Source organism: Nilaparvata lugens, chromosome 3 (assembly GCF_014356525.2).
Source record: "Nilaparvata lugens isolate BPH chromosome 3, ASM1435652v1, whole genome shotgun sequence".
NCBI lineage: Eukaryota > Metazoa > Arthropoda > Insecta > Hemiptera > Delphacidae > Nilaparvata > Nilaparvata lugens.
Genome location: NC_052506.1, coordinates 74,519,299 through 74,545,441, shown reverse-complemented (window position 1 = coordinate 74,545,441; position 26,143 = coordinate 74,519,299). Strand labels below are relative to the sequence as shown.

At 31.2% G+C, this 26,143-nt stretch overlaps 1 protein-coding gene across 2 annotated transcripts; it reads left to right on the top strand.

Annotated features, from left to right (window-relative positions):
* Positions 1–1,307: 1,307 nt before the first annotated feature.
* On the top strand, positions 1,308–25,316 carry LOC111054822 (diacylglycerol O-acyltransferase 1). Of its 2 annotated transcripts, none has more exons than XM_022341924.2 (12): positions 1,308–1,778; positions 6,523–6,651; positions 8,168–8,262; positions 11,900–11,952; positions 12,528–12,636; positions 14,265–14,411; positions 15,185–15,356; positions 16,322–16,430; positions 20,409–20,453; positions 21,385–21,563; positions 22,462–22,612; positions 23,405–25,316. In XM_022341924.2, exons 1-12 carry the CDS (start codon positions 1,666–1,668, stop codon positions 23,579–23,581), a joined length of 1,479 nt encoding a protein of 492 aa, XP_022197616.2. In that variant the 5' UTR covers positions 1,308–1,665; the 3' UTR covers positions 23,582–25,316. The 2 variants fall into 2 exon arrangements, with proteins under 2 accessions (XP_022197616.2, XP_022197618.1); XM_022341926.2 differs by lacking the exon at positions 1,308–1,778 and adding an exon at positions 3,446–3,712.
* Positions 25,317–26,143: the final 827 nt, after the last annotated feature.

The following is a 26,143-nucleotide window of genomic DNA, read 5'->3' as shown; positions in this document are numbered from 1 at the left end:
TTGTTTGTCCGTCCTTGTGTCCGTATATGCTTTGAGATCAGATAATAATTTTAGTTGATTGACAATTTATTATCAGTATAGCTTGAGATGAAACAAACATGAAGGATAATGATTATAATAATAATAATTATTATTATTATTCAACTCATGTGGTAAGGTCCTAATAATTATTTCGGATTTGGTTCAAACCAAATATGCGAAGGCTATCAAAACTACTGATTAGATGATGTATTATGATTAGTCTATTTCTTTTTTGAAATTATTGTCTCCGCATACTAGTCCAGGAAAAAAGGCGTAGAGGGAAATGTTTGGAAAGCAATTTTTCGTGTTCATGGTGGGGGGGGTTACGTGTAACCAGGAAACCTCCCCCCCCACTTCGCTACGCCACTGCCGAGGTTAAAGTTTGAAGAGTTGGCACAAAGTAAACCCTTTTTATGGTTTATATGAGTTTTTTTGAAGTAACAGTCACTAACTCAAGTCATAATAATTATAGTCTTGACAACTCAAGTTTAAAGCCTTGACTCTTGACTTCAAAAAGTTTATTCTCGTTTTTGGACGCATTCTATCCGGCTCCTCCGCTGGTCTTTATTGTGGAGGATAAGTACCGTAAATTGAGTGATCACAAGCAATAGGAATGAGGCTTTAATAATTTTTTCTATTTAATCGCATTATACTGTTTTTTTTTGTTCATTCAAGATTTTATTCTTTATTAATCTTATAACTATACGAGTATTCATGTAATATAATTAATAATATATACATCAATGTGAAATACAGTAGTGAATTATAAGTAAAATAGATTCCCAATTTCTTACGTCAGAAAACTTGAGATTAGGCCTACATTTTCTTATTATTCAGTGCATAATCAATATTTTTCACCAAAAAATAATTGTTTTTACTTTTTTAAGAGAAATGGACAATAATGCACAGTATAGCTTTGTGCTTTGTCAACTTGTTCAAGTAGTACAAATCACGGTATATAGAAGAAGAAATACCGTGGTACAAATGAACAAAAATATTTACTCGTCTATTTGAATGTGGCGGCTAACCGAATCTGAGTTTATGGCGGGAAATATATTACAGTATTTTTAAACATTTCATCTATGTTTGTATAATGTTACTAAAATATAAAGGAAAATTCTTGAAAAATTCCAAAAATCCTTTTTATTTGATCGAGAAGGATTTCATTCCAATGTCATTTGAGATTATAAAATAGCACAATCTTTGCATTTGGTAGCACTGTTAATGTCCCACAAAAACCACCAGGTGATCAGTTTATCATCTGCTTCTGCTTATCTGGTTACAAACTTACAATGTTTTGGTTATCTTAAGTTCAGGAGTTCACTTGTCTTTCTTCAATCTTCATTCTCTTTTCTTATCTAATTAGTTATTTGTTATGAGTTTTGTACCTTATTAAATGTAAAAAGGCCAAGGACCGATCATCTCATATCTATTCATGATAATCTTTAGTAATAGTTTGTCTTTGGTTTGCAACTATAGGTAATCTTTGTCATTCATAGGAAGTGCTTTCCAAAACTTACAGTAGTTGTGATGAGTGATTATTTACTATTGAACGCTTTATATTTTAATTAATAATTTCATTTATACGTTTTGAATAACTGAAATTGAGGATACCTCTGTAAGTGTAATCTACCAATTTTTGTAATGACGCCTGATCATGAACAAATTAAAGTTCGAAGACGGACTAAGAGTGTTACAAGAGCTGAGGAAATCAAAACTTTTGAAGCAAAAGTTAGAAAATCTCAACCTGATAGACCGTAAGTATTTTCCATTGCTTGTATTCATAAAATAAATTAATAAATAGTATATATTATAATGGGAAAATTTGGTAGTAAAATTTTAGATTTCTGATGAAACTTGCAATTTTTATTACTTGCATGTTTTAACAGATCTCCAGTTAGATTAAACTAGTTGAGACGAATCATCATGATTCATGCTTTTAAATTTAAAGTCAATAACAGTTCATCATTTTGTATTTTCTGAAGATTTATTTTTTTAAAAGATCATTGCATAGGATCAAAACGTTGAAAGAGAACTAGCCCACATAATTCTAAAAAATGAAAATACATTAATTAAAAAAATAACTATAATATCACCTACTACTAAGTTATACCTGTTTGATCATCTTGTTTAAATCTAAAATATTTTTCCTTTTTAGTTCAAAAAACCTATACTTAATCTGATGGACCCTGATAGTTCAAATATAACTCTGACTCAAAGTTATTTACTCAGACTCTTTATAAGGTAAAATAAATCTTTGCTGAAATAAAATGAATTTAATGGTAGCCCAATACCTATATAATTACAGTCAGATAAATAGGAAAAATGTATAAACCAGTCAAACAAAAGGTCTGAATAATGTTCATAATAAAAATAATGAGTTTCTGTTCATAGCGTAGTATAACATTTTTACAATAATATAGGCCTAATTGTAATATAAAAATCTACTTTGTGGAAATAATTAAGGACTGAACATTTTGTGTAGTGAACAACTACAAGACTTGCACTATTTTGTACTATGTGTAACTTTATCAAGAATAGCACAAGTCTAGGTACCTTATTTTTTCTCTCCCTATCATTCTGATGATGTTCTTAGTGTTTGAATCAATCAATCAATAAATATTTAAGTGAAACACTTGTTAAATCAAACTTCTGTAATTGAGGTGCCGGTTGTAGAATACCTATTTAAACTTATTTCTTTTGGTGAACCTTTTAGACAACTTATAATACTGTAAATTTCCAAGCAGTTTAAAAATGACTTCAGTGATCCTACTGAGTTAATCAATCTTTATACATCATCCTAATAATTTGAACTTAAATTATTAGCATCACACTCAGAAATGCAAATTTAAAACTCATTAACTCTTCAGGCCTACTCATTAAAGCGTTGCACCCTTCAGTCTGCTAGCGCTAACTGTTCTTGGGTTTGAATCCCGCCGTTAGGCATGTTCGATCATCTACTCAAATCTTCATATCAAACCACCTTCTGAATTTCCATTACACACGCTCAAGCAGAAAGCTCATGTGGGCATCAATAAAAAATAAAGCATACCTATTAAACTATTTATTGAGCATGCACTGAAATGAATTGGAAAATGTGTTGGAAAATCGTGTTGCTTCTATTTTTAAAACTATAATAAAAATTAGAGGTCAGAATAGCATAATAGCCTTTGCATCTTACTGCTAAGTACTTGTTATAAATAACAATTTTGGTGGTCTTCTGATTCTAGTTGAATGGTTTGAACTCACCATTTTTTACTGCAGGTGGTTATATGATTCAAACTTACCACGTTACAATTTTACTATTCAAAAGAGTACGGTATCCTATCTCATGCAAGAAGTTTGCAAGTGAACTGATCGCAGCTGGTCATTAGCTGATAATTCTTACATAAAAAATGAATTTATATAAATTTGATAGGAACTGTTATGAAGGTCAGTCTATTGAGCGACTGTAATTTTATGAGCAGTTTGATTGTGAATGTCATTGTATTTTGATCAATGTGACGTAATGAATTCAACGAAAGGTTAGACTGTGGAAGTGGATATTCAGTGTACAAAATGTTCTAAGTTTTAGTTTAAATTTGATTGACGGTATACTTGAATAAGTCGTTATGCCGAAATCAATGCCTGTGTCTACAGAGAAGAAAATTGCCAAAGACGATAGTGAAACGAAAAAAGTGAAAAAGAAAGAGTTAGTAATAATATTTTTTCTTTCAGTGTTATTTGAATAACTTACATTCCCTAGTTTTAGTTTGTCTTTGGTCCTGACTCCTGAGAAATAACGCAAGTGTTATCTTCTGTTTCACAGGATGTGTTAATTAAGTACCTACAATCATGGGGTTATCTGAGAAATAATCCACTTAAGTTTTCTGTACATTTTAAATCTCCCTATGACTGTTAAGAAATAGCTTTGATAAAGAAGAGGGAGTTAGGTTTTGTGATTTTGGTTCACTTATTCATCATGAGAAATTGATAAATCCCTGATAGATATAGTACCTATTGAAGTTTTTATGTGCCTATTGACGGTGTAACTTCTAAGCTGAAACTGTTGTAAATTTTTATTGGATTTACAACTTAGTTATGACTGAGTTGTAGAATCAAGATCTAATTTTGATGTATTTATTGAAATGTGGAAAATATCTCTTCAATTGAAATTGAAATCTATTCTTCCGAAAAATACATTAGCCTACATTAAAATATACTACAATAAAGTGAAAATAGTGGAAAAATATTGTTTTAAACAACCCCTCAGTTGATACAGTGTGGGGTCTGTATTAATAATTATGAATACCAAGGAATTTATATTAAGCTCACATTATGTGAAAATTTAGGTAGGTAGTCAGTCAATGTATGTGAAACAGTTATTTATTCAACTTCCAACGGTACAACACCAATTTCACATAAAAATCACATAGAAAAACAGATACCAGCAAAAATATATATAAATAATATGCAATGTTAGAAAAATGCAGAAAACTGACATAGAAAAAGAGATAAAAGCAAAAAGTATATAGATAAATAATATACAATAATAAACATCTATGTGGATAATTTGAAAGACAAAAATGAGAATAAATCATAGTTAACATACGATATTATATCGAAGTGAAAAGGCCCATGGAAGTTTGTCACAAGGGGCATAAACAAGAAAGGGAACACCAAAATCACACATGGAGGGCTCTCTTCATAGTTCTTCTGAAAGAGCCCATGGACATCCCAAAGAAATCAACGTCTGCTGCAGCAGCCTCACAACCAAAGCGAATAGAAGTATTCTAGTCCAGTCAATATAGACATAAAAAAGGGGGTGTGCTTGCAATTTATATTGTAGTTCTGATTTTTTAATATATTATTTGGGTACATAAGAGAAGTCCAGAACCAATTTCCTCATGCAAAATTTCCTTGTGCTAGATACAGAGTGGCCCAAAAACCTCGTATTTTCGGCTCATTTTCCAGTTTTCAGCTATTTCTGTCAAATCTCATAATCGGACAGAAACATTTGCTCTTGCCTTTTTATTAGATTATAAAATTCTGGATAAAATGAGATCATTCGGAACTCTCTATCTCTAATGAGTACTGAGTTATGATTTTTCAAAAATTAGTGAAATTTGAAGAAAAATCAATTTTAAATTTTGATCAACATCTTCCGATTGTTACCATTTAGATATGTGATTCAAAATCCCTCTGGGCGTATTTTTGTGCTCTACAATCTGAGATCAGGTAGAGCGCTCTATCTTATAAAGATTTCCAGGTACACCTGACAACAATGCTCCTTGTATTGTGAAAAACGCCTAATTTTCAGCTTCTACCATCATCATTAACTACATTGTCCTCACATTGATATTTCGTACAATGACATAAGTTCATGAGTTTATGTTCTATGAGAATCATCGTATAATACTCTCGTACAAAGAGATTTACAAATCACCATCAACTTTGACAATTTTTTTATGACCAAAAGAACATTCCAATTCTAATGAGATACATTGAAGCAGCAAGGTTGATCCAATGATCCAAGGATTGAATAAAATATAGGCCTACTGTGTAGTAAAACAGTGAAGCAAATCTTTTTCAAAATTTTCCTTTATTTTCTATACTTTAATAATTTACTAATTAAAAGATTTCGAGAACGAACCTAATATAACTTACTACAACTAGATTCAATTGCACTAAAAACTTGGAAATTTTTCATTGCGTCAAAAACATAACCCACAAATAAGCAAGGAAATTGATCGAACCAGTCTTTTGACCTTTTGTGTTTAAATAATTTGATCGCTCGTTCGGCGGCAGTCAAACTTAACCATTGGTTTGACCGTGGTTGAACGTAACTGGTGACGGTGGAACGAATTATTGCTGACTTGATCATCGAATAGATTTAACCATGTTCAAATGCCTTGACCAAGGTTGGTGAAACCGGGCATGAGAGCATCATTCGCATGAAAAATATTCACCGGCTTAATCACTCCTTATTCGTCAAGTTGAATTTTGTTGTTAGTGAAATACCGTTTCCATTGTCTTTCAAAAACTGTTTTAATTGCATGCAAACATCAGGTGCATCCACCATATAAGGCTGTTATGCTCAACAGAAAAACTCTCTTCCAATTTGAGAAATGTTTGAAATAATTAACTATTATACTTCTTGAAAGGTAGAATGAATTTTCAGCCAGCTATTTTTGTTAGGTTGTTAAAAATATACTAAAATTGAGCATAATTTATACAAATAATCAAGATTCAGAAACAATTTTTATCATGTAGGATAAATTTTTAAACAGCATTTTTATTTGATGGGAGGAACTTCCACTTCCACTACATGTTGTGGTATTATGTATTTCCGAATGGCGCAATTTAAAATAAAAATCTAATGCAATTTTTAAATTTTTTTGGAATACTACTTTCTCTTTTAATAGACAATCTATCTTTGGTGATGAAGAAGTAGATTGAATCTTCATTAAGTATCGTTGATTGCACTCACCATAGTAATTAATCTTTATGAATGTTTCACAGATGCCACAGGCCGAGAGATTCACTATTTTCATGGTCGTCAGGGTTCGGAGATTTCAATGGATTCATGAACTGGGGATTTCTTCTCCTCTTCATGGGAGGAGTGAGATTACTTCTGGAGAACCTCATCAAGTGAGTTATCATTTGCAGAATAATAGACCTAAATGTTGGAGTAAGAACACAATTTATTTATTGGATAGAGCAAACAATACAATAGAAAATAAAACAGAAAAGAAAAAACAGGCTATTGCCCAAAACTTCTTCAATTTCCTAATTTTGTCTTAAATTGTCCAAATATTATGTAGGCTATGTCCATTTAAATTTATACACTAAATCATCAATCTGAATATAGAAATCAGAATACAACAAACAATTTTAAATTTAGATAGATTGATAATAAAACTTTCGTAAAAACATGAAACAAACATCAAATTCACAAAATGATTCTATAAAAACACATAAATTTCGATCTCAAAATTATCACGTTCACCAAGACCTAGTTGTCTATTCCACTAAAATTGGTTTATTGAAACAAAACCTAGCGTTCAATAAAACCATTTCAATTGAATATACAACTCATATTGTGTTTTATTTCATTATAAAACAATTCTAAAACACTTCTGAGAACAGAGTTCAGTTTAATAAGTTCTTGAGTGCTCATATTCTTCGAAAATAAATAATAACATATCCCACTTACTGTAGATTCTAATTTTTCCCTGATACAGTAATTGAAAAAATATTTTTCTGTACTATCAATTACTCTAGTCTTTAGTAGCCTGAACTCACAGAGAACCTGTGATTAATGTCACCGGGTTCTTGTTTTATCATAAGCATTTATTGGAATGTTCTAATTAAATATGCTTTATTATATTCTATTTCGAACGCTTCTATTCAAACTTTATTCATAGCATTGGGTAGTTGTTTCTACGTAGGACCATTTATCTTCACATTCTCTTGATGAGACATTTTAGAAATAAGTACACCTCTCATACTTATCATGATCTAGCAAGGATTTGAACTAGCAAGGGATTTTATCCGTACCTGATTCTCGTAGAAAAAGCGTAGCTACCTAGCTAACTTCAATATCTGGTATTCTTTTCGGCGCACTTACATGCTTAGCACTGGCTAGCGTGTCTAGGAATGAAAAGATCATTGCAATAATAAATTGAGAGAATTGGAATGTATGGTATCTTAGTTTTTTCTTGAGTCCCTCTCACTCTGTTATAAATTTCTGCTCCGCTGCGCAGAAAAATAATACTATTTGTTCTGATGGGAGTGTTCACTCATTGGAATAAAAATGTGTGAACCTTCCCATAACAATTAATGATATTCTTTTAATGCCCGGCAGAGCAAAAATTCTTTGGAAAGCAGGGCTAAAGAGAGATTACAATAGCCTAATTATTATTGTTGAGTTAAAGATTGTAAGGATAAAATGAAAAATATTTCCATCCCTTGATTTCTTCAAGATGTTTATGTTTAGTTTTTGGCATCTCTTGTTTTTACAGTAGTCTACTAATGTATACCAATTTTACAATACCTACTAATGAATGTTTTGCACTAGAGTGCTTTTTGTAATTTTGTGTGTTGATTCTTTGTAGATAATCAGTTGAGTCATTCTAATCTATCATTAATTTTCGTTAAATTTCAGGTATGGTATTAGAGTAGATCCTGAGCAATGGTTGATAGTATTGACGGGAAGGCAAGAAGGAGGCCCTGAACATCCTTCTATCATTCTCCTCATTTGTAAGTAGGCTACAAGTTTCTTTTTTTTGGAAAATTACGAATTTGTTTGGATTTTTTCATGCTGCTTTCAAAAATGAAAATAACATTTTTCAACAGATTTATGCTATTTTATCTCATGAAATTATTCCATAGGCTATTATTTTCATGTTTTGAAACCCATCATTCTTTGCAATAAATGCTCATCGCATGAATCTCGTCGACTCGGCTAAATTATTTTGAATTCATATAACCTTAAATTCAAGTTATAGGACTAATAATAATAATATCGTGTGACCTGGCTGGCTCAGGTCTGGTGTCAGTGTTTTCAGGTCGCAACTGATCAATTTCAGGGCCTCTGACATGACCTAACGACTGCTTTTTAGGCAGCCGGGACCGACGGCTTAACGTATAAGCCTATTCATCATACAGTTACACGCACAACACAGTGGTATTATCTATATCAATAGAAGTTCAAAACCCCAATAAAAAAGAAGGAATTAAGCTCGTGTTGTAGAGAAGAAAAGTAAATCAAATTCTCTCTCTGTTATAGTTACCCATTTGTAATACGTTTAATTCATTGAGGGTGTAAGAGGCGAAGATGTGATAATACCTACAGGAAGAAATTTATTGTCCAATATTGATGAGATGAAATGCCCTACAAGAAAGCAAACAAATCGGAAGCCTCCTATTTAATTAATTTCTTATTCGTGGGAAACATATTTGCTTCTAATCAAACTATTCAATCATTACCCTTGATCATATATCATTGTATGGTAAGTTATTAATAAAACAATCAAATCAAATCAAGTTTTATTGTTCACATCGGTGAATACACATCAAATATTTATAGGCTACATTGAAAAGCAGCAAAATACAAAATCAAAATATTCGAGAAAAAGAGGTAAGGAGAAAAAGAGGTAAGGAGAAAATACCAGCACAGGAATAATGTTCATAGTTGGCCTACATTATCTTGCAACTGCTAATAAGGAAAACCACGAACACTTCGCGGGAAAATTCGTATTTATAGGAAATTGAATGCTCTTCTACGTTACTATGAATCTCCAATCACTGATAAAAAAAACAATCAGGCACCTCTACTTCCTTCTCATGATTTTTTTTCTCATAAAAACTGTAAGTTAGCATTTAGATGTTTCATGAATATCTAAAATATTGGAGCGAGTTCACTCAGTGGTCACGCTGGCATCCTATCAATGAGATTAGATAAGTGAAGATCGTCTCACTCATAGGGCGATCGACCGCTTGTTGGCTGGATAAGTTTGCTAAATTTATTTTCTCTCCTAATAAGTAGGTTCAGAACTCATTTAAAGTTGTCGGTTCACCTCTCATTGCTCATTATAGCCCCTCCATGACCTACAATCTACTCATAGCCCTTTTTAAAAGTATAATAAAAGATTAACATTTAATATGGAATAGTTTTATCTGCTCATCATGGGGAAAACTTCATAAATATTGTAAATTCAACTATTTTTATCGATGAAAGTTGTCTATCGTGTTATATTTATTTAGGTACTATTTTATAGAAGCTCAATAGCAATGTTATATCAGATTTCTCTCTATACTCTATAGCAGTGGTCACCAAATCGCGGACCGCGGTCCGGATCCGGACCGCCAGCTAGTTTTGTGTGGACTGCGATGTCATACCGATCTCAACGAAAAAACTTGAAATAAATCCTAAAACAAAAAATCCAAAAGAAACCCTCTAAAGTCTCAATAAAATTAAATTTTTAAAAAACAAACAGAACAATAAATGAACATCAGCCGTGTAACCAAATTAGAAGGGAGATAGTTTTTCCAATGTTAGCGACATCTAGCCTTAACGGCTAAACGACTATGTGTGGTTTCTTATTTAATTTTACACGTCAATTTTTAACATTTTTTATTAGAGTTACTTATCTGTATCTTATTCTTAATTAAAAGCTGGCTATTGATTTAATATTATTGCATTATTTTACCCAATTATTTTATGCCTAGTAAAACGTTTAATTTTATTTATCTTGGTATTTCAATAGCTATAGATTATAGTCAAGGACTAAATTCGAGAATGGTTTTGACAATTTCATAAGTAAACATTCTTCATATAAATAGAATAAAGATGAACAATAAATTTATTTTTATTGCCTTTATTTCAAATTTAATAATTTCAATCATGGCATAATATCAAACTTCAATATATTTGAAGAACATTGATATCGAAATACATACAGAGTAATAATCATCCTAAATAGTAATAACTATCCTAAATATTTGAATTATTAAAATTTATGTAGTTGAACTATCAATTTTCAAAAAAATTCTGAGGAGTACCCCCCCCCCTATCAGTGGTTTTCCCTGAATGGTCCGCAGAAGCTGACCAAGACTTTGAACGGACCTTCATGAAACTTAATTGGTGACCACTGCTCTATAGGGCTACTAGTATCATTGAAATAACACAAAAATCATTCAGTACTCTTACATATTTTATGTCAACTATGTTTTTCATTTGATATGATAATTCACTAGAAAGGAATGAACTGTATAATTCTTGACTTCTCAATGTACATTTAATATAAACATGAGTAGCTCATTTTGGAATAAAAATGCAGGATCCCGATAAATTTATAAGAACAATCTTGATCTTTCATCAGCATTTAACACTTGAAGTGATTCATTGATGATTGAATCATCATTTTTTGATAAATCCGGCTCGTATTCTCATTAATATAATATAGTGTTCAGTTGATAGCATTCAACTACTTTCCTCATACTTGTGCACTTTGATTCATCTATTTTTAACTAGTCACTATCACTCGATTAGGTCAAGTTGTGGTTGTAGTCGATTTGCCCTTGAGTAACACTCATCAAAGCTATTCACATTTATCATCATCATCTATCACCGAATCACTTGTATTGCACTTCCATGGAATTCACTGATATTAAAATAGATACAATACATAGAATTCATCAAAATTTCAAACAATAATTTCATTCAACTTGAAAAAGTTTATTTTGATGAATTCTATTCAGAAAATGAGTACTTGCTCACTGAAAGCATCAAATACATAAGTAGAGTTTAAAAATGGAACAGCCCTTCCAAATAACATATTCGATTATTTTGTATTCTTCTAAAGACACTTTTTATTAGTGAAAAACTTATTTCAATCAGTGAACTTGGAACCGTCTTTTCATGGCTGATAATGCAGTGTCAATCATGAGATTCATGATGGCTTAAAAAAAATTGAGTTGGTAGATATACCAAATTATAAGTGACAGAATTGTTAGTTTGCCGGTGTTTATAGTAGTGTAAGAATATACTATTGCCTATTCCTATCCCCTATCATTATGTCATATCTATCTATAAAAAGTAAAAAATTAAATTTAATTTACTTTTCTATCTATAAGTCGCATGATTTTGAAAGACTTTAATTAGGATTTAAAAAAAAGAATTACTTCACAAAACCTTATTCTCTTATAATATTGTTCAATGATCCATATAATCTATGTCTATGCATTTCTTATAATTGTTAATACTTAGTAATAAATGGTCTTTATTCTCTATTGACTATGCGATTATTATTCTGTGAAAGTTTCCAGAATCTTCCAGAAACTGATGAGCTATTGCTTTCATTTTTCATTATTGTTTGTTTTGTTTCAATTACAGACTCAATAGTTCCAGTAACCATTTGCCTTACCATTGAAAGAGGTTTATCGAAGGTGAGCGAAATTGTTTCTCTTTTGAGACTGCTTATCTGTATCTATGCATGGTAACATAAAATCTCAATTTTCCCATAGTTCTTGATTTGTAGCTATTTTATTTATAAATGCTCAGATTGAACTTCATTACTAAAACTCCAGTATTAAACTAATCCAACGTTTATAAGGTTTAATATCTTTGTGAAACTTGAACTCTATGCAAAAAATTGAATAGACTTTATTGACTTTGTGTTCTTGTAAAGGTGATTTCGTGGTGAATATCCATATATTGTTATGGATCATATTATGACATTATCAAATCGCTTTCATCACTTTACTGGGTTAATTACTAGATCATATCACGTGTTATCGAAATTTCTATCAAGTTATTCAAAATTACCATACTTGATGACACAGCAGTCATCACGAGATGTGAAAGTTCGTCAGAAGATAAGGCCAGACTTCAAACGTTGTTAAAGAATACAGAAAGAGAAAAGGAATCTTACTTGAATAATATATTAAAATATTGTGTAACTGAGAACATTCTATGTATTGAAGCTTAATTTTTGGAAATAAATTTTCTTTCTCATTTACAGCATGTAATATCGTCCAGGTCTGGGCTGCTGGCTCACATAGGAAACTTGGTTGTAATGATATCAGTGCCAATGATAGTCATCTATGTCAAATCATCAGGCTTCAGTTTAAGTAAGTAAAATATTCTCTCGTATCATATCCATATTTTTCGGTATTTCAACTAGGCTCTCTCAGATTATTATGAACAAAATTGTCACGTATTATCCTTCTATCATATATAGAAGTTGATAATCATAAGAAATTAGTATAAACATTTGATCAATTGAAAGGTAATATCCACTACTTGAAACTTTACTATTGAAAATCAGGCACTCGTTAACCTAACAATAAATATTTTATTATTCATAATGCAATAACTCCTGTTACCGGTTCTGAATTCTAGATAGGCCTGAAAATTCTACAATTTCAATTTAGATGGGATTAAACTTTGAAAAAGTGTATGTTACAATTTAATTTATTTTCATATTCAACTTTAGTAATGCTCTCAGATGTATTACCTAATTCAAGCTAACCGAGAACTCCACTAAAATGGCATTATCTTGAAGTTGTTGACTCCATTTTAATGCCAAGGTTGGATTTGTGCTGAAAATAATTTATTCTAAGAAAACCTTCACATTCAATTCAGTTTGTATTTTCCAAGTAAATAATTTACAGTGAACCAAGTTTGCAATGTAGATATTGAATAAATGTTATACTTGAAAGTTGATAGATTCATATCTCGGTAGAATGACAAACATGGTTTTACCTATAGTATAATTTTTATATTTTTCGCTGTGAAAATCATTCAATCACTTTGTTCCAGGTTTTCGAAGAGTAACTTAACTGATCTCACTAATTTTATTACAAAAAGGTGAAGAATAGGTTCGATTACACAATAGTTGATACGATTTTATTGCATGGATGTCAGTCAATCTTTGCAATTTATTTGTTGTGTTGCTATTGCTGAGCATGATGTACGAGACTCGACGTGTTTATTATTCTGTTGTTTAACATATTTCAACTCGAATGACTCCGATATTCATATTGGATTTTTATCACAGTGCATCCTATGATATTTATAATTTCATTTTATTAGTTTTTCAACTTAGCTAGCTTTTGTGTCTTTCACCTTTGTACAAAAATATAATAAATCACAAATAACTTGATGATTCCGATTCCCATAGCATGATTGTTTTCTTTGCAACCTCCATTTCGTTTTCATAATTCCTTCAACATTAATTTGGGTAAGGAATAATATACCTTACAGTGATTTTTATACTTTTTGTGTGCGTTTTGCTTACAATAGTTCTATGTAAATCTCTTCTAATTAATAGGTCTGCTTAATCCATTATTCTTCTGCTCTGTCATTTGATAATTGCAAATTTAAAACTCAATAAATTGCTGCATTTTTTGAAAACTCCTATTATTCAAAATGTTGCGTCATTCATTAGTTGAATCGATTCATCATTGAATTGAATTCATTAGTTTATATTAGAATATTAGGGGATGATCTAAAATAAAGTTCTAGGTTTTTGTAACGCTCATTGAATATTATGGTATTACAGGAAAAGGAATTTATTGTGATTTTTTAACCAATCGTTTTATTTTAAATGTAATACACTTTTTCTCGCTTTATATTGTAATATTCATTGATACAATACCTAGTGGTAACTTACATTGATTTTCTCTTATAAAGTGGTCCAAATTATCCAAATAAAAGATTATGAGTTTTCTAAATATTTTCCTGTTTCTATTTTCAGTTGGTGCGTCCTCAGTATGTTTCTTATATTCTATTCTTTTCCTGAAAATGTGGTCGTACGTCCAAGTGAACTTCTGGTGCCGTAGTCGTCTCATTCAAAATGCAAAAGGGCATTTGAGGAGACAAAGTATGTCTTATACGAAAATGAGTAAGTGTTCCTATCAGTCGTCGAAAAACATAATGATTATCAGATAATATATAAAGTGTATGGGAAATCACGTTTTTCTACAAAAAATATAAACAGGATTAAACGCGTTGCAATATTTGATTTATCATATACCAGAATGGCTTAGAATGAGTAATATTCCAACCTAGCACACCAAATCCACAAATTGAATAGAAGATCGGTCTGGGCAATGACAATAAAAAGGAAAAATTGAATTCTAGTCAGACATCACTTTGAACTGAATTTAAAAAAATCCTAACCTTCTACGCTATTTTCTCGACATAATCAGAGGATTAAAATGATTTTTCATTCGATGGGGTTTATTATTTGAAAAAATTGAGGTTACCCTTGCAAGGGCAATTTTCATTTCAATAAGCCATCATAATATAATATATTATCAAGAAATAAAAATCTTTGAGAGTTGAATTTATATAAATTAATGAAAATCGAGTGATCAATTATGAACAGGTTCCAGATTTTCGCTTCATTCTGCATCTTTGCATTTTTTATAGCTTCCGACTTGAACCTCAGATAGAGTGTTAATCAGGAGGTCAGATTAGGTTTTAATATGTATCTGAGACTAAATTATGTTTCTTTTTTTCTCAAATATTAATGTTTCCTGTAATCATAGTAATCATTTATACGTAGATTACAATAAGCTAATACATAATGAACGTACAGAATTTTAAATTCTGTTCTTGAGTTTGAAGTTTCAAATGAGTTTTTCCATCTAAATTTTCTGAATAAAATTGCAGGCAATGGTGCTGTTCATTCTTCAAGTGATGGAAAGTCTGATAAAGAGGATGATGTTGGCAATTTGGTGCAATACCCTGATAACTTAACATTCAAGGATATGATGTATTTCATTTGTGCTCCTACTCTGTGCTACGAATTGAACTTCCCAAGAACTGAAAGAATAAGGAAAAGGTATGTGACTTTGCTAATTCCTCCATTATGTCTAATTATTTATTTCGAAAAACTTCGTTCAGCAAAGAAAAATGTTCGATATAAATATCACCTCTCTCCATCCGTAGAAGGAAGGAACTCTCTGAAACAGTACTTGCATACGTATCATACTAGTAGCAAACTGTTGTATTGAATCAGTCGAAGCACATTCTTGTGAATCAGAATTTGTGACAAAATGCCCGTTTTGTAAAGTTAACTGCATTTTGCTTTGTGTGATCGATTCTCTGGACAATTGATTCTTGATAATGAATCAAGTTCATTTGCAACTAATAACTTATACCCCAACACATATAATATATAGTGGGGTGTATATTTATTAATTGAATTATCTTTGCCTATTAAGAAATTATTCTATGCATAAAACTTCATGGTTTTTATTTTATTAATTGTTATAGTATTCTAATTTGTAATCTAATTGTTTTTGATGAATAAATTTTATTTGATTTGATAACAGAATTTTAATGAACTGAAAAAGCAGAATTATTTTTCATGTTGATGTTGATAAGAATTAGCAATATAAGCTGATTTTTGTCAACATGTTCGTAAAAGTAATGAAAAATTGTAATTTTGCTTTTCATTATGTTATTATGCATAGTGAGAGAAAACGTCATTAATTATGAATAGTACTGTCTAAAAATTACTTTGGAATGAGAATAGAAAAGAAGTCATTGCAAAAACGTATTTTAGGCACTCATGACAATCACATGCATTATGCTCTACATGATGATGCATTGGATCCTCATTGATTAGTGAAAGAATAAGCTGTTACATGTTTTGGTATGATTTGTTTGAAAAAGTATCAAATCTTGCATCTTGAGCATAATCATATTGGACATTACTTTCTGGAAATCATGCATGTTCTCTCGATTGTAAAACGTGAAAAGTCTAATAATTTATTAAATACAGTTTTTGTCCACTGATTCCAGATTCCTTTTGAAGAGACTATTTGAGGTTCTGCTTCTACTTCAAGTTATGATGTCACTCTTTCAACAGTGGATAATACCGTCTGTTAAGAACTCATTGATACCATTCTCAGTAAGTAAGGCCTTTCATAATATTGTTAATACTATTCTTCTACTGTTGATAGAATTGTTTTGTAAAAAAAATTACAGTTATTGAAACTATCTCTTGTTTGTATAGAAAGTATTCTACAAGTTTTCCTAATACAGTAATTGAGATAGATCGTTTCTGCCACTTTTACTATAGATCTTCCTAGTTTATTGAAATCCAAGTTACTTCCACATAATTTTTCCATTCGTGAGAAGATCATCTCAGATACAAAGAAAGGTACTTGAATTTTGTGTTGCTGTCTCAACGTTGTAGAACGTTGATAGGTTTAACACACCAAATTAGTTTGCAAGATTGTATCACTTTAACCTAGTGAGACAGGCACTGAGCGTATCTCGCTAATCTATATTCAGTCAGAGTCAGATTCTGAGTTACCATGGTTAGCAATAGAGCTTCAAGCATTTGTTTAGTAGGCATATTGATCAGTGGCGTTTTTTTGCCCAAAATCGTTAGGTAAGCACTAAATCACCTAGGAAAATTGAAGCCCAAAATAAAATTTAACTTCAATATTAAGTGCCAGGGGAGGTGGGGGTATTCAAGGTTTTTTTTTGAGTACCGTATGGCCAGTTTCACACGGCAGAGTCCTCGCTCCTGGAAGATCATATTTCATATTTTGCAGCTCTCCTGTACTTTCACATGGGGATCTTACAAATAAGCCGACAGATCTAACAACTACGCCGACGTTTGCTCAAAGTATGACTCATGACTTTTTCTCAAAGTCTAACTTCCTTAAAAATATAGATAGAAGATTTCTGATTTCGGATTTGGATTCAGCGACCCCAAATTTTTTAAAGCGTAAGTCCCATTTTCAAAAATACCCGAAAACAAGGGAGTTATAGCTGTTTTTAATATAGCTTTCCATTATCATATGATTATATAGTACGTACTAAGATAATAATACTCCTGCCTCACAAAGGGACAGGCAAAGGTTTCAAGAGGTTTTTGAACACCTGAGATGTTTAAACATAAACATTTTTAATTTTTAAAAGTTCTAGTTTTCCAAAAAAATATTGAACTATGAAAAGATGAATCCAAATATGAAATCATAAATCATCTCCACTCATCATCCAATAAAATAGGAGGAAAAGGAATGTTGTACAGTAAAATTCACTAAATTTCAGTTGTCATTCAACAATCCAATTTATCAGTTCAAATCGTTGAATATCACTTTAAATTCCCAGCAATTATTGACTATTTCTTTTCAACTTCCATCCAACTTTTGGCGACTTCATTCCGGTCCTTGTAGATGTCAAGACTTTTATCCCAAAGAGCAGGTCGGTTGCAAACTGCAGTAATCAACTGCTCCACATCAAACTCAGACATCGCGTAATGACAGGTGTCAAAGTCAAGTCAAGTAAACAACTGACAAGTCAACAAGTGTCAACTGGAGAAGTGAGTGAGCAAGCACAGTGCTGCCATAATGCGAAAAGCATAACCATTGTACCAACTATTCTAAATTATCGTACTGTATTTCGTGAAGCCATGCTTTGTTGAAGCCAGTTACTCAGAAAGCGTTTTTTTGTTGTTCGATGTTTTGTCGTCCTTATGAATTCTATTGATGCAAACATAATGTTATTTTATTTGTGCCGAACCTGTATAAAAAATTCATAGAATTCTTAGAATTCATAGGAACGGTAAAAAATCAATTTTACGAAAATCGATGTACATGTAACTGGATTTAGAAGATCAATAGGATAATGTGCTCTATCATAATTTAATCACAGAAATGTTCAAGTGAAAACGTTGGGCGCAAGCCTTCTGCCATGAGGAGACAAATATATTTATGAAAAGCTTGATAGCTTGAATAGTGATCTGATATTTGTTACACGTTTTTAATGTTAATTTTTAATGTTTCTTCAATCGGCAGGAAAACTTTGGTTTTTCAAAGTTATCTTACTCCCTTATTTTGGGGTATTTTCAGAAATCAAGATAAATATCCTACCAAATTTTCTACACGAATACAATGTAAGTTGTATTATAATAGCTACAGTACTTACGTACTGTATAGTACAGTACCTGTTCGTTTTTACCGTATAATTATATGATAATAGAAAGCTTTATTAAAAACAGCCATAACTTACTTGTTTTCGGATATTTTCGATAACGGGACTTACGCTTTAAAGAATTTGGGGTCGCTGAATCCAAATCCGAAATCAGAATCTTTCTATCTTTATTTTCAAGAAAGATAGTTTTTGAGAAAAAGTGGTGACCGGAGAGACGTAGAATCACCATGTGAAAGTGACGATTTGTCCGCTAGTATCTCGATCCAAGCCGGTTTCTGCTTGCCTCGAGGGGAAAAGACGTGACAAAACGAGGTTCCTGGATAGGAGTCACCATGTGAAAGACACGATTTGACTCAATGTACTTCGACAAAAAAACGTGAACACTGTTCAGTGTTCAAGTTGCACGTCTCCTATCGTGTGAAAGTAGCCTATAAGTTATTACTTAAAAACCTATTGAAATTCAAATAAAATTGAAAATTAAATATTGATATGATATTTTCCAAGGTGATATAATATATACAATGCAATACAATAACTATTATTACTAATAACTTAATAATAGTTCAATGAAAACACGTTTCATACTGTATAATTGTGTTTGAAGTGTCTAATAAATTGTTTACTTTGCTGATTGATATATTAAAATTGGGGGTTGACCTACCTTTAGAAATTAATTATTTTTTTTCATTCAAAAGTTTGATAAGAAAATTCATTCGACACAAAACACTATAAATACAATCACATTTATTATTATTTTTTAAATTCAGTGCTTTCAATTTCCACAGTTTTCTGTTACCACATTATTCAGTGCCACGTTAAACTAATCAACGTAAAAAAACACGTTAAACTAACCGAACGGTTGGAGTTTGGAAGACGTAAACAGTAAACTTACGAAAACTATCTCAAATTATTAGGAAACCACCAACCACCACCAACGTGTTTCACAGCATGTTGGGGTCGACCATCTTGATCTGGTGTAGAGCTAGGCAGCAGGACTACCACTATTAGGCGGGATGGTTGTATGCAATTTTGAAATAGCTTACTTGTGTAGTCTATCAATTATAATTTTCATTTATGAACGTTTTTGGATCATAAAGACACTTTTACTTCTGGATAGTACAAAATGTTACTAAAACTTTCTATTTATGATGACGAACTGCCAGAAGAATAATATAGATCGATTAGTTTATTCATTAATGCTTTGAACATAACCAAACTTCCATTGCTCCAACAGGCATGTCATATTGACTATAGTCATAGTGTTACAATCTATAGATATAAGGCTTTGTAAATTCGCTTACACTGCTTGGCCATAGCATAGCGCTACGACTGTAGCCATCCAGATCCTGTGAGATAGGTTGCTGTAGACGAATAGAAAATGTCAGCTACAGCACTAAGTTCAAATTACCATTTCCAAAATATGCTGGCTTTATATAGAAATATTAGCAGAACTTCCAAGCAATCTTGGAGATTGTATAGCCTTATTATAATTTTTATTTTACTCTCTTCATGGCCAAGGCAAGTACTGCTTTCTTCGCTTATATAAAGGAAACGCCACTGATATTGCTTCAACCCTAGGAAGTCAACAGCAACCTACCGCGTTTGGCGGAGTCCACTATTCGGGCAAAAACGTCTTGTCTCTGTAAAATTCAATATTGTTTATGACTTCTTATACAAGGATTATAGAGCTACAAAAAGCCTACCCAATCCTCTCGATATGCTTATTCATATACTAGCCAAAGTTCCTGATGCCTGTTATATTATTTTACATTGAAATAGACAATGTATCTATTGGTGAAGAATAGAAAAGTTTGTTATTTCTTGTGATTATAATTAAATGAATGAATTCTCATTTCTCGATCCTTTCTGTTAATGTTTGGCATGTTTTTGGATATCGCCTGATAATAAAACGCTATCATTAATAATTCATATTCATTTTCAGAACATGGATGCTGCCAAAGTCACCGAGAGATTGCTCAAGTTATCGGTAAGCATTTCTTCTATTAAATAAGATTTTCATACAAAAATATAAGGTATTATCATTTACTTGTTTCCAAAGAGTTGTTGTATATAATTCAATGATCTTTTCCATAACTCTTACTACTAATATTCAAAGGTTATCTTGTAATATCTGATGACGCTATGAATTATAACAGTATTAATTCATCGACTTAAAAAACCTGATTACTGTGATTTAACAATAGATAGTGTCAAGTGGATGCAGTTTTGAATTAAACATAATACTTTACAAAATTATTAACTATTAAACTTCAAATTAAAAACACTTCAGAAATGACAACACTTACTTTTTAGCTGTGACGACGTTTCGACCTGTTGTTGATCATCTCAGACTCAATGGATATTCACCAACTCCATTAGACTACATGCTCCACTGAATAAAAACGAAATCATAAATTAAAATATGACAAAAGAATTATCAAACCTCGGATATATCACAACGTAAAATACTCAAACAAATAGCATCATATTTCAAAACCTTTTATTAAAAATAGCATACAAAACAACCAATTCACTAAAAACATCTACAACATTACCCAACAAATAAACAGAAATTTGACCAACCTGGCATATACAGTCTGAGGATGACTAAACAACAGGTCGAAACGTCACTACTAGAAATTAAGTGCTTCCTCTTCAAAAGTTTTTTTAATTTTAAGTTTAAAAGAATAGTAGAAAAGGAAATTGAGTCGCAACAACACACAGAATACAAATACAGCATATATGTGGTATATATGTATCTGTGGTATAACTATTCGATTTCTACATTTCAATCACAGTAATTGAATTCCAGCTTATTGACTCATGAATCTTTTTAACAGCAAAGTTCCTACTCATGTGACACAATTCTTTAATTTTGCTCGATTGGAATTGAAAATTTCATCTGTTTAATATTTCAGATTCCTAATCACCTTGTGTGGCTCATATTCTTCTATCTGATGTTTCACTCGAGTTTGAATCTGGTTGGAGAGCTGTTGCATTTCGCTGACAGGAATTTCTATTCAGATTGGTGGAATGCCAACAACATCGATGTGTTCTGGAGAACTTGGAATATGCCGGCTCATAAATGGGCTGTCAGGTGCGTCACATAATGTACACCAAAATAAATAGAAATGCCCATTTGATCGTATAAAAATTTTGAACGTTCAGATATTTTTCTTCCTTGAAAAATATTTTAGTCTATTGTACCTTTACTTCAGATTCAAAGACATTTCCCGATGTCTTGCAATATCTCGTGAGGTTTCACTTCAAGTCTGACGAAAATGAATTGCTTTTTTATTTTTTTGTGATTGCTCAAAAATTTCAAATTTGGCTTCACTGTGATTTATATTTGCACAATAATCTTCCAAATATTTTATGTCTATTTGTTCAATCATAATAATAGTAGGGCACCAGGGAAACCTCCATAATTTCCCTTATGAAAAAAGATCTATTACTAATCAAAAAAGTACAATTGAAATACCTAAGTCTTCAAATAACCATAAATACTAAATACTAAATTATTAATGTAAGAACTACATACTATTCACTAAATACTACATAATAAATATTATTGATTTGATTATTCAATGTATTAATAATACGTCTGATCTATCCACATTTGATTATTCTTGTTGCTTTTCACCACGCTGATTGGCTTACTCCATTTACTCTAAGCATGAACAAATGAACGCTAAAATATTTGAAAAGGAAAGTATACATTCTTACTGAAATCTTGTTGAATTTTCACCAAGATATGAATTATGACTAGATCATCGGCATTTAATTAGCTCATGCAGGCTGTGTATTGTTGACAAGTTCTACTCTATAATAATGCTACAGCGTCATAAGTTCTCTGCAATTGTAACTCAATTGGAGTACTCATCGAATTTCTGAGTTGTTGATTATAAAGTCTTCCAACCTTGCATTTGCAGTTAATTTAAATGTTAGCAATATTCTCTCAAAAACATGCGACTAATGTTTTTTTTTTTTGACAGGCATCTCTACATTCCTCTTGTTGGCATGGGCTACAGTAAAACAACAGCGAGCTGCATGGTGTTTTTCATCAGCGCTTTTTTCCACGAGTACCTTGTCAGTGTGCCTCTGCGCACATTCAAGATTTGGGCTTTCCTAGGAATGATGGGCCAGGTGAGTCTTCATACTGCAGTACCGTAGTATGCAGTCTGCACTGATATTGTCAATACCACTAGATATTTGTTCAAAAACAGATATTTGCTAGAATCAGTGGAAATCATCATATTGTATAAATAAATAAATAAAAACACAAAAATTTAAAATTACAAAAGAAAGGAAAATACACTTATATTCGATATTGTCTCTAGTACCGCTGTAACCTTGATAAAACACTTTACATTTCAGTGTTTTTAAGCAAATATGTAGTAGTACTGACAATATCAGTCTTTCATTCCTTTTATCATTCATTTTGTTTATTTTTTTCAAAAGAAACTTGTATTTACTTTATTCTTGTAACTATTTATCAATCACTTTTGTACTATTTTGAAGTCCAAATTACTATTCAATGATGTATAAAAATTGTCAGAATAAAATTGGCATACAAGATAATAAGGCTAACAGCTTTCAAAGTAATGTATGTTGGCTAGAACTACTTTCTTCATCTACCATAAATTCATTCCAATTTGAAGGAAATCTCGTATTTTTGAAGAATGTGCAAAGTATTGAAGAAAAATAGTATATTTGATGAAAAATATTTGACTCATATAATAATCGACTATGAAAATAATTGTTGTTGATATTATTCAATCTAAATGGATAATTTGTTTATTATTCTCATCATAATGGTTATATAGCTTCTACGTGGATTAGAATGAAAATTTGTGTGCCATCATAATTTAAAATGAGAATTGTGAATCTTAGTAATGAAAAACCAGGCTCTTGGATAAATTAATTGTACTGTTTCAGATTCCACTGTCAGTTTTTTGCAAGTGGGTAGAGGATCGGTTCGGACCAAGGTGGGGAAATATCATAGTGTGGACATCTTTGATTCTCGGGCAACCTCTCTGCATCATGATGTACTATCACGATTACGTCATCACACATTTTGGCGAATCTCTCATAGAACGATACGGTAAAGTTTAATTGTTCAAAAATGAATGCAATCACTCCATGTGCCTTTATAATTTTATCATTTCTATACATTTGGCGCTGAAAAATTCCACAAAATACTTATGATAAAGTATTCCAATCAACATTAAATTTGAGTCCTATTTATAATAACAAGAATCACATTCCTGTTGAATCGGTGCTTACTGATTAATCATGCATTCCAAAAAACTATTTTAAAGCTCTTAAACATTTTCCTTATCAAAGGAATGACATTTTTGAAAATAATTTCGAATTATAATCAAATTATATTATTTATATTCTATTTGTTGGTGCCATTCAGGATAAATCATATTTACCTTTAGGTTTAAAGCTTACCTTAGATCATAGTAACTATATGAACATCACACATTATTTTAAACTATGTTTTAGTTTTTTCTCTTTGAAAGAATTAGAAATGAAATTGAGAAAGGAATTGTCTCTAGATGCATTATGTAATCAATTCATATTATGTTCAGTATGCTTATTCAATCAAGTAAGCAGAAGTATGCTTATTCAATCAGAAGTGGTACTGTCTATCTGTAAGTTATCAATGTGCTGCAATATTTTTTTTTAATGTGAGATAGGACGGTGAAGATGGATCCAGCACTTTCGATTGTATAGAGTACGTCTTATATTGCTGTAGCATTTTCAGTATAAAATGATGATGTTTGATGGAAATGATTAATGTTTGATGGAAGTCGAATGATTGTTGTTGATTCCATTTTACTCCACCAGTCAACTACTTACATTTTAGTAGCATAGAATATTCCATCAAAATATTGATTCAAATCTTCAATTCAATATTTAGTTCAAAATATCCATTTGTAGTTTTCTAATAAAATTTAAATAATTCAATATCTTTACTTTCCAACTTTAGATCAAGGAAAGTTATTTTGAAGACACAAGTTTGAAACTAACAATGGTCATCACTTGACCATCGTATTGAAGCAGGATGTAATTCAAGGAATAAGAGTACAGTTCGTTTCCGTATTTTGGTAACACTGTTATATTAGAAGATCATAATGAAGCCAATAAAATGCTACTTCGACACGTAATTGAAAAATGAGAATCTCTCAAGTAATTTTGTTGTTTTAACTTATTCATTTGTTTATTTCAAATATTCAATGCAAGTTTTTTAAACATATTGTCTTCCTTGATATTGGTGTAACTTGTAAGACTGAATAATATTCTTAATGTTTATATTTTGTTGAGCAATATCAGTTGGTAATGAGGTGCTAGTGTGGTGTATTCGTATTGATGATACGATATTTTCGTGAGTAGAAACTGAATGTAGTAACTGTTTTTCAATTTTGTATATTTATCAAATCCCTTCTATATGATACCTGTCGTTGAACTCCCAATCAACTTCTTTGGGATTCAAATAAATGAAAATATATTATACACTTACGAAGAAATATATTATTGATGTAGTTCAGTAGAATGGAAAATGTTTGTAGTAATAATCATATGTATCGATATTTTCTAGCATGTTAACCATTTTATATTAACATTTGAAGGGTTATGTAGTATATTGTAGAATATTTTTATGAAAAAATTGTTCATCACATTTACATTTTATTGACTGCTCATGAGAGCATTAATTTGTTTCATAAGAGATTATGTTGTAAGATTTATATATTTTGTATGCATCCAATGAGAAAGAATTGTTGAATTAATGTATTGTTACAACTAGTGTTTTTGTTAGAAATAAAATAGTTAATATAAAACATTTCACGGTTCTTCAGAGTTTATCAAGCACCCATCACTCTTTCTTCAGAGAATTTAATTTAAATCTCCCTCTATATTAAAGAGATAATTTTATCCAGCTTCAATAAAATGATAAACATTCTTGTTCAATGATTAAACTTGTCAAATTTATTTGAAGTTGGTTTCAGGTCTAAAATATCAATAACTATTCTTAAGTATAGTGTAATTTCTTGACGGGATTTAATAATTCCATTTATTATCAATATCACAATCGGGGAAGATTCGACACAACTGTTTCAACATGTATTACAAAATTGAAGAGTTTTCCACGCCTTTACTATTAGTCTGATTTAGGCCTAGGTCTGAATGGATATGCAACTTGAATATGCAAAAATATCTGACCATCCTTACAGATGGTTCATATTCAACCAATCATGAACTACCGTAACATATTCAAAAAAATTTCTTTTCTGTTCAATTTTTTCGGCTTACGAATAGAAAAAATGTTTACGATTGAAAAAATGTTTAGTTAACTATTTTAAAGATTTCTGGTTCAGTACACGTTTAGTCCGGTATTTTCACGATTAAATAGTGTGTAAAAAGTACATTTGGAATGAATGGACGGCTTCAATAAGCTCACTAAGGTCATGCAGGAAGTGACCTGCATCCTATAAGAATAAGGTAGAAGCGATGTGATGAGGTGAGCAGTGAGCAGTGAGCACTGAGCAATGTCAGTAACCGATGAAAGTGATCGATTGCAACGCTTCTATTCTCTCAGCATAACACAATCGTGCCAGTGCACCTTTCAAGGTTTACTTATTAGGCATTTCACGATATTTGACCAGCCAT